General features: G+C 36.7%; 1 protein-coding gene across 1 annotated transcript in view; it reads left to right on the forward strand.

The window, feature by feature from the left end:
- LOC135221314 (uncharacterized) overlaps positions 1-7,904 on the forward strand; it is a 77,840-nt gene extending 69,936 nt beyond the window's left edge. Inside the window, exons 2-3 of the mRNA XM_064259119.1 lie at positions 5,895-7,656; positions 7,795-7,904. Coding sequence (XP_064115189.1) covers positions 5,943-7,656; positions 7,795-7,904 — 1,824 coding nt within the window. The 5' untranslated portion in view covers positions 5,895-5,942. The remainder of the gene's footprint in view (positions 1-5,894; positions 7,657-7,794) is intronic.
- The last annotated feature ends 2,798 nt before the right edge of the window (positions 7,905-10,702 follow it).

Raw genomic sequence — 10,702 nt, forward strand, 5'->3', positions numbered from 1 at the left:
TAATTCGTATTTTGAAGTAAAAATAATGGATGATGGCAGAGAAAGATAAGAGGTAAGTTACAGGAAGGTAAAAATGTGTGTACAAGATTTGAAAGACATTTGAACTGTGTATAGCAGCTAAGGTTGGGATGTATAAAGGGATTATTGAGACCCCATCTTCAATTAAGAGAAGTGTGGATTTGTATGTGAATGAAAGAGAAGAGTGAATCTGTTGAGATTACTCATTTGTGTAGTTTATGGGGTCTTAGAAATACTGCTAGGGTGGAAAATGTGGAGACAGGTAGGAGTGGTAAAATGTTAGCCTACTTTCTTAACTTATTGCCCGATCTCTGGCTTGAGTAACAATTGAATGAGCTTTCATTTTATTTCATAGGACTTCCCAGGCAATGTGGCATCCAGTCATCTCTCACAGATATTCTAACTTACTCTGTCTCAATGTAGGTACATCTCTGTTTCTTGCTTTGTAAAGACTCTGAAGCATTCTATCTGCTTCAGGCATCAGTTCACTGGATCTAATGATGCCAACTTCAAAACTTGTCGGTTGTGAAGATCACTTGATCGCTGTTACAGGGAGGCAGGGTTGAACAGTCAGATGCTCTGCTAGAAGAGAGTACCAAATTGCAGAAGTCGTTTGGTGCTATTCAGTTAATTTCTTGAGCGTAGATGGGTAAGGCTTGTGGTTTACTTATGGTCTCTGGAAAGAAATCTCATCAGTTCTGACGAGAGTGTATTTCGGAGTGGAGGTAGGAGTTTTGTCAAACTGGCTGAAATTCTTCTGATCTTACTTAATGTTATCTCTTTCTAGCCATTGGCACTTTATAAGGTCATCCTGTTAAAAGCCATTTGATTTTGGCTGTAATTCACCTGGCTTCAGCTCTGTACTTACGGCAAGCAACTCGTAGCAGCATCCCGCCCCAAATTTGTCATCAGGGACTATTCGCATTTGGTTCTCCATGGGGCGCTTCAGATTCATTGTCTTTTAAAAGTTTGACACACGGCGTAGCAGCAGCTGTTTTGTTTGTGCTTAGGAAAATTGTTTTAATAAGAATAGAAATAACAAAGATTTGGTTTTAGGTTTTATATAAGTGTTATCCCCAAATGTAGAGAAATGGCATAAAATAGTCACTTTGTAAAGTAGTACCAAAAACAAAAAAAAGTTATGAAAAATTGAGAATGTGTCGGTGTGAGTACGTCAACACACACACACATACACTTGTGTGTGCTTGTAGTTAATATAAAGATAAATTTGACACATTACTTTTATGTTAACCTTTGAAAGCTCTTGCAAAAATTTCCTATTAGAAATCAATTTTGTACCGGATTATGAATTTTGTAATGAGTACATGAAATAGATATGACCTAATCTAAGAAGAAAAAAAAACACTTTGTATTCTGTATCGTATTCTCACTGCCAGAAGCAAGTGGCATGGGACCGTGTTGTATAATTATAAGTATTGAAGCTAAATTTTAAATATAGGTATTAGCAACTCGAAAAGTTTGTGGAGAAGTTTGCCTTGAGTGGTGATAGTAAATATTTTGTTGTTGAGGTAGGAAGTTCTTCATTTACGAACATTGCTAACCGCTAGAGAAATTTGTCACGTGCAAATGATGCGTCAAAATTTAAAGTTTTATTTCCATAGAGTATTGTCAAACTAAGTGGGTAAGATTTTTTTTTCCAGCAGATATTTTTAAAACGGGTAGGTAAGGAAAATAATTGAAATAAATTGCTATAAATTTTTACAGTGAGTGAATAGTTTCTTACCATTCTATTTTATTGATGCACTTCAATGCTCCCTATGATTTTTATGATAGCTTGTCTTACATTTGCTACTTACTGATTAGAGACTGTGCTAGTGATGAGATTTTCAGTTTTTTCGTAGGCTTTCTAATTTCGCTTTTGTAAGGCGGTAAATTTGATCATTTATATTACAAAGCAAGATGAAAAAAATGCTATCAGACAGTAAACGCTGCATTTATTCCTTTTTGAAAATCAATAATGGTATTTTAGGTAAATAATAATTATTAATATGTTCTCATGCCACTTGACATTTTATAGTTCTCGGTATTCCGAAAATTAACAATCTTTTTAATTTATTTTATAGTGGAACTTTTGGAATGTTCGCGCAAAATTCCGGTATCTTGAACGAATCGACAGAAATAACAGAATGGAACGCAGGTATTTCACATATTCTTATTTTTCCTCCGAAAATTTGCAATTCTGTTTGTGAACTATGGAAAGCAGGAGGGCTGTATCCGCAGTAATGAAAAATGCACACAGCAGAATTGACCAGTGCGCTCCAGGGGAGGTTCTCTCAAAGGCAGCGGGAGTCAGAGGGGGTTTTGTTAATACAATAACGCTTTTCCAGAACGGCATCGGCAAAAGGCACGACCATTGGATCGCGTGTGCATGTGCAACTGTGCCCGCCATAGACACTGCAGGTCACTGCAAAATAATCCGGGCTACAACGGCGCTTTTATGCTGACGTTTCTTTGACTGCTGCCCAGTCGACTTCCTGCGGGTGAAGTGGTTCTCTTGAGGAATGCGAGGACGCTTTGTATTTCAAAGCGTAGTATTACTGACTTGAAGAAGTTGTTGAAACAGTTTCAAGAATTTTGGTTAGCATAAACATTTTTACTGAGTATAAACCTTATTTATATAAAATATACACCCGAGCATTAGTATTATACACACACACAGACATATATATATATATATATATATATATATATATATATATATATATAATATATAATATATATAATATATATATAGTATATATATAATATATATAATATGAATATATATACGTATATTATAATATATATAATAATATATATATATATATACGTATATATAATATAATATATATATCTATATATATATATATATATATATATATATATATATTATATATATAATATATTATATATATATGCAGTGTGTGGGGTTCCAGGTTGCATCCTGCCTTCTTAGGAGTTCATCACTATGTGCATTGTTTCTAATAGCACACTCTTCTGCATGAGTCCTGGAGCTACTTCAGCATCTAGTTTTTCAGGTTCCTTTTCAATGATCTTTGGATCATGCCTAGTGTTCCTATGATTATGGGTACAATTTCCATTGGCATATGCCATATCCTCCTCATTTCTGTTTTCAGGTCTTGATATTTATCAGTTTTTTATTTTTCTTTCTTATCTACTTGGTTGTCCCATGGTATTGTGACACCAATGAGTAATACTTTCTTCTTGATTTTGTCAATCAACGTCACTTCTGGTCTATTGGCATGTATCACCCTATCCAGTGTGATACCATAGTCCCAAAAGATCTTTGCCTGATCCATTTTCTATCACTCACTCAGGTTGGTGTTCGTACCACATATTACTATAAGCTAGCTGGTGTTTCTTGCACAGGCTCCAGGTGAGGGTGCTTTTGCTACTGAATCATGTCTCTTTTAGTGCTGTTTCTGAGCAAGTGCCTGACCATCGCTTGCTATGTGGTTTATGGTCTCATTTTACATATTGCACTTCCTGCATATGAGTGAGTTTGTTATTTCCATCTATCATTCTTTGAACATATCTGGTTCTTAGAGCCTGATCTTGAGCTGCTGTTAGCATTCCTTCTCTTTCCTTCTTGAGTTCTTCCCTTTGTAGCCATTGCCATGTTTCATCCTTGGACAGTTCTTTAGTAGTCTTTTTCATGTGCTGTCCGTGCATTGGTTTGTTGTGCCATTCCTCCAGTCTGTTTGTCATTCTCCTGTCTGTATATTTCTGGATCTTTGTCTACTTTTATCAGTCCCCCTTCCCATGCGCTCCTAAACCACTCATCTTCACTGGTTTTCAGATATGGCCTCAGTGTTCTGCTGTCAATGATGACGCAGTCCTCTATGCAAATTTAGTCCTCTCCATCCTATTTTTGTGTTATTGTCATGTGTTTCCTAGTTTTCTGGTCTGTGCTGAAGAGTTTAGCCCTTGTCCACTCTACTACTCCTTCGCTGTATCTGATTACTGGTAATGTCCATGTGTTTATGGCTTTCATCATATTTCTGGCATTGAGATTTGACTTGAGCATTGCCTTAAGTCTCTCCATATATTCTTTCTTGAACGTGTCCTTCATCTCTTGGTGCTTTATATCCTCTCATTCTATTATCATGGGAATCATGGATACTACGAAGAGTAGTTTGGGACAGCGAGTTGCCTTGAAAGATCTCTCTCCTGGTGTTAACCTCTGCTACTCTTATCCCAGAGCTTGTGTTATATTCTAGTTGCACATTGTATTTTTGAGGAAGCTGATGGTGTTTTCCTCTGCCCCATATATTTTCAGACATTCTATTAGCTATCTAGGTGGTATCATGTCAAAGGTTTTCTTGTAGTCAGTCCATATCTTGCTTAGGTTGGTTTTCCTTCTCTTACTGTTCCTCATTATTATTTTGTCTATCAGGATCTGGTCTTTTGTGCCCCTACACTTCTTCCTGCACCCTTTCTGTTGGTGGGGGATGGTGTTTGTATCCTTTATATAGTTGTGCAGCCTTTCACTGTGATACCTGTTAGTAACTTCTACATTACTTGCTATATTTCCCTTGTTCTTGTCTTTCTGTACCAAGGATGCTCTCCCCATGGTCATCCATTAGGCGCCTAGGGTTTGTGATACAGTGCTGGAGTTGTTCTCCTATTCATGGGTGTAGGGCCTTAGAGTTTTTGAGCCAGTATCCATGGACTTCGCAGGGACCTGAAGCTTTACAGTTGGGCATTTTCTGTAGTCAGTGTCTGATTGTGTTTATCGTGATCTTGGTTGATCTTTGTTTTGTTCTCCCCATTTCTTCTGCCTTGACTTCCTCGAGCCATGTTGCATATTTGTTTTGTGATACCAGATTGCTCCCCATGTGTTCCCACAGTCTCTTACTTGGTTCGGCTTCAGGAAGTTCCTGGTGGTTGTCTTCCTCTCATAGTTGGCTTTTCTGGTTGGTTCCAAATAGTTTGTTCTGTTTGTATCCTTTATTCCTGTGTATGTACTGTTGGATCTTAGGTGCTTTGGCATTAAGCCTCTATTTTGTATCTTTTATTGGGTTGTTTAATTCATTCTCCTACTTTGTGTTTCTTGTTCAGTTCCTCCCTTGTTTTATTGCTTCTTAATCTCTTTACTGCCATCTCCTTCAGTTTACTCAAGTCAGATCTCATCATCATGATTTGTTTTTCCAAGCGCCTTTTCCAAGGCGGTTGCTGTTTTGGTTTCTATTGATTGGTTATGATGGCGGTGTTGGTGTTTGTAGCCCCATGAGGTCTGCAGCTACTAGTCTTAGTGTATTAGTCTCATTATTAAGCTACAAATAGACACAAGTAACAAGAAAACCATACTACTTAAATTCATTTTATTATTTCATAACACTGCTCAAAATAGAAAACTATATCTTTGGTTCCACAAACCAACATTTTATTTAAACTATTTAAGCATTCCCTGGTTTTCTTTGTGTTGTAGGCTTTCGTGGAGAGAATCTTTGTTCTTTCTGTATCTGGCTCCATCCATTGTCTGATCTTTTCCACCCATTCCGACTCTATGTTACATCTTCAGTGTTTTTTCGTGTGCCGTTGTTTAATAGCTCATCAGTCCTGTCGTCTTCTGTGGTTAGTTCGTCTTGTCTTTCGTTGCTGGGTGTTATTTCTCTTTCCAGTTCCTCTCTTTCTGTTGTGGAGAGCTAGTTCTTCTTCTAATTCTTCTTCATTTCATTATTATTATTATTTCATTTTATTAGATGAATGTTCATCAGTGGTAAGTTATATGAAATGTTAACTACAACCTTTATGCACATTTGACCATGGAAAATTACTTTTAATCAGAATCCATTATACCATAAAGTTTTCGTGTATTGTAAAATTTTCATTCATTTACTTTTAATTTTCAGAGAAATCTATATGAAGTTACTATTGAAAAATAACTTATTTAATCTCTCATGAAAATAATGGAAGATTCTCACAGTGCTCCGTCAATATCCTCTGATATTTCACCACCCTCTGGTCTTTCTTGTTGTCATGTTCGGGAGGCATCTGACCCATTTGAGGCGTCTAAATCTCTTCAGAAGCCGGGCTCCCCAAAAGAATCACATGGACGCATTGTAACTACGGAAAGAGACCATTTTCTCATTAATTCAGGGTCTGGTGTACGTAGTAAGCACCCTAAGCCTAATGCTTCTGAAACTGGTGACTTTGATGAAAAGAAAATTAGGAAAAGAAAAGAAAATTTTCATGATACTGTGTCCGAGATCCCAATGAAATCAGTGAAGAAACGTTCTTTCACTAGAGAAATTACATCCAATAAATCTTCCAAAGAAGAACAAAAGAAAGAGCTTGCTGGGGCTGTCTTTGAGGATGAGGAACCTAGAATTGAATGCACCAAACTTCTCCAATCAGATTGTGTACAAACATCATCTGCTGGCCCTACTGCTATTTATTTTGATGATCATCCTATGCCAAACAGAAGCAGCCCATTCGACTATGTAGCACAAAGGAATCATAAAGCACTGAATGCAGCATATGACCCAAAATGTTCGTACTATCCTGCAGACCAGAAGCCTGTTCCACCTTATGGCTCACCTTTAAGCTATTATCCATCATTTTCTTGTGAATGTGATGATGATTCTCATGCAGCAGTTGGGCAGCAGTCATGTACAATTCCCTCAGTCCATGTAACAAAAGCTGAAGCTGATGATGTGCAATGCCAACAGAAGTTTTTCCTTACGGAAACTCCAGTTGACCTCGGGTATCCTATGGCAGATTCACAAGGTTGTCATAATCATCCCACCCTTTTATATATGACTAGTAGACTGAATTCAGAAGAGCGTATTATTGAAAAATCACCTGAAGTTCCTCCTCGTCCTTGGGCTTTTAGTAAAAATGATAAGGATTCTTTGAGAGGAAGTACAACGGGAAGCTGCATCAGTTCAGGAACTCGTTATGCTAACACCTCTGATCTAGGTGCTCCTGAATCTCGGTATCTCAACGTCTTTGAGAGTTCCTTTAGAGAAGAGAGTGTTGAAAGGGCTCAGTTCTGTTGGCAAGAGGAGCCCATTTATGCTACTGTTGGAGAGCAGTGCCCAGATGGGAAAGAAAGTCCTCAGACTTCCTTACATTACAACATTGGTGTAAAACATTGGCACTCCCTTAACCCATCAATAAAAGAAGAGAATGACGAAGACTTGAATAAATTAAGAAATGCTAGACATTTAGAGACTGATAAATCCAGTCTTTCATCGTCTACACAAACACTGTGTCCCGAAGAGCCTACGATTGTAGTAGATGATGCCGGAAAAGACAACCCGGATGGTCGTAAGGTTAAGAGGTTAGCATCATCTAAACCTCCAAAGTTACCCCCAAAGACCTTGGATGACAATATCGAACCTCCTGATCTTCCATCAAAAGCGATGTCTGAGCCACCGCACGAAATATATGGGTTGAGAATACGACTCCCTTTGCTAAGAAGTGGAAGTTGCGGGGTTTCAGAGGCGGAAATCTTCCACCCTCCTAAAAGTCGACCTGTACCACCGCCACGCTGTAGCAGCATGCCGTATCCCCCTCCAAAACCTGTTTCACCGAGGCTTAAAGAGGTAGTTTCCTCGGGAGATTTGCACAAACGCGGACCTCTTTACGTGGTTATTGGCACTTCTTCAGGTAAGTCTTTTGCGATATGTGCTTTTGCATGTTTATTTTGTTTTTGCCAATTCTGTATGAGAGAGAAAGTATAGTAACCATGTGTATTATAATTTATTGGCGTGTTTATTTTTGCTGATTATGACCTTGCTTTTTCAGCTATTTTTTCTGCTATGGCAGCTGCACCTACTAAACTGTCTTGCATGACAATACATAACTGTAATTTAAAGGATGGGCGTATTTCTCTGAGGAACAACAGGACGCCCTAGTTTTCATTTTTTCCTCTTTCTTTTGAATGTGTATGTAGACGTGTCTTTATTGCTAAGAACAATGATGTGAGATTTTTGCCGTCGGGAAATTTTTCAATGTTTTCGACGTTAAAAGTATATATATGTCAGTTATTAATAAATTACTGTTCATCGCAGAGTTCCTAAAATGAGCAGGCTCATGTAGAACATTAATTTCAGATTTGGTCAGTCTTATTTATTTATATTTGTAATTAAGTTTTAATAGTGGATTATCAATTTTGGATAATCTTTTACTTCTGAGTCTCTGTTCTTTTAATAGTTTCTTTACTGATTTAGAATGTTTTTTTTATTTGTTGCTCACTGGTTTTAGTTATTCATTCATCCTAAATCAGAATTACTTGTATTTTTGAAATTATCACATACGGTAACGAAATCTCCGTGTGTATTGGTGTATGTGCTTGCGTTTTAACAAGATGTGATTTGGCAGGCTGAGACATTAGGTAAACTCGATATAATTAAGTTACTTGGGATATCTAATCAGTTTGACAATTTCCTGTCAGAAAACTATCCCGGCTGTTGAAAAGATATCTTTCAAGAGACGTTTATCTCTAGAATTTGCTTAATGGGTAAAAATGTGGTCAGTTTCATCTTATTCTGTTTATCCGTTGTTAAGATGCTTGTAACACATCCAGGCGAAAGAGTTTTCAGGGTTCATTGTTGACTGCTCCTGATTTGGTTTTGTTTTGAGCAGTTAGAATTAAAGAATTCAATCCAATTATATACGACTGCGCTATTCACATATCAGATTTCTTATAGATATTGATATTATTTTAGTTTTGCAATGTTCTTTACTTGATTTTAATTGTGCAAACGAGTCTGGGTTGGTTTGGTATTCATTTCTAGAGAGCCTATGCTTTTCCTTTATTCTGTAAATTATTCTTAATGGCCATCTAAACGAGAGTACTGAACAATATACAGTTAGAAAAATATTATTACAGTTCTTATTAAACATTTCATATTCAGCTTACATATTTTCATATCGGCGATATTTATGCAGTAAGTAATAATCATAATGAAGGCAATGCTTTCATAGTAATATGTCTACGGATCATGTCAGACCTTTCAAATAGAAAATGATCATTTACGGTAACCGTCCAAAAGTTATATATTTTACTACATTTTTATATACAGAAATGCTAAATACGAACATTCACTGCCTTATTTTTAAAATAAAATTAGCTCCATAGTATTTTCGTCCTCTTGTATCTCCCTTATTCCCTCCAGTATTTAACCCAAGGGGGAAAATATTTATGCCATTTTTCCATAAATGTTTGTTGTCTTTTTTTTATCCTATTCTCTCTCTCTCTCTCTCTCTCTCTCTCTCTCTCTCTCTCTCTCTCTCTCTCTCTCTCTCGTTGGACCATACCACAATTATTCTTTGTTAAACTTTATAGGGATGGAACATTCTGTTTTTTGAAAGGGGTTACTGAATAATTTGAGGCCTATAATTAACTACATTATTGTTTTCAAGCGTACTGATTAAGTAGTTTATTTCCCGCTATACATCATATCAAACAATGTTTCAAATAACTACATGTTTTCCCTCCTCCTTTCATTGTCTCATTAACTGACGCAAAACCAGTTTTAGTGTTTATATTCAATCTTTTATTCGTTTCCTTTAAATCTTACACCCACTACTGTAAATGTAAAGACTGGTACGTAATTACAAGAGACATAGTGTGTCCTGAAATACAGGCTTTCCTTTGCAGAAAAAAACGTTTTACGGTGTGTCTTCTTCATTTACAGTTGAATTAATTATCATATTATATCAGACCCTCGGAAAGGAGCTTTGCACTCATTTTTCTTCGACAAGTTTAAATAAAAACTTACTATTTTCATCCTAGAGTTTCCAGAAATTATAAGGCGAGGCAATGCTCTAATTCTTCATAATTTTCTTAATTTCAGATTCAGCTGTAAAGACGTCCTCAAAAGAAAAGAGAGAGGAAAAAGATTTAATGGAGATTCTCATTTGTCTCTGTTGTTAATCATGATGAAAGTGTAACAAAGAATTCCGTCAACTTTTTTTTCCCCCACTAAACTTTTCTTTAAGAAGTAAATCACGGACACGACTCTTGCTCACTACTTCTTTTTGACGACTTATAAAGTTAATGATTAAAGAAATCACACGGCTCTCTAATTAGTTGGAATTCGTTTGAATCTCATTGTTGACATTCCTCGTCCTTTCCTCTTATGAATTCAGATAGCTCTCTCTCTCTCTCTCTCTCTCTCTCTCTCTCTCTCTCTCTCTCTCTCTCTCTCTCTCTCTCTCTCTCTCTCTGAGGTCCAATCGTTTTATTTCAGCGGAAATGTTTGCGCTTTAACTGTTTTTACTGTAAGTTCATCCGATTTAGATAATAATCTGTTAATCTGTATTTATGTAACTGAAAGCTGAAAGAAACTAGAAATGTTAATGTACGAATTAAGTATCTGCTTACTTTTACAATAGAAATTCATTCGCACGAAATAGCTTGAATAACAGAAGTCGGGAAGTTCTTATAAAATCAAAATTATAGCTCAAGCACATATACCTACGAGAGAGAGAGAGAGAGAGAGAGAGAGAGAGAGAGAGAGAGGAGAGAGAGACGAGATTGAGGACATGGAGAACGAGAGAGAGAGAGAGAGAATTTCAATCATCAGAGAACTCTGAGTTGTGATTGAATATTTCCGGAACTTATCAATGTGAATTGCTTTCTTAACCTGATTAAAGATGAAAAGTTTTAAGTGATTTTTTTCACATTGTTTGCTGTGTTAACTTCTGC

This window comes from Macrobrachium nipponense, chromosome 2, assembly GCF_015104395.2.
Source record: "Macrobrachium nipponense isolate FS-2020 chromosome 2, ASM1510439v2, whole genome shotgun sequence".
In the NCBI taxonomy this organism is placed as follows: domain Eukaryota; kingdom Metazoa; phylum Arthropoda; class Malacostraca; order Decapoda; family Palaemonidae; genus Macrobrachium; species Macrobrachium nipponense.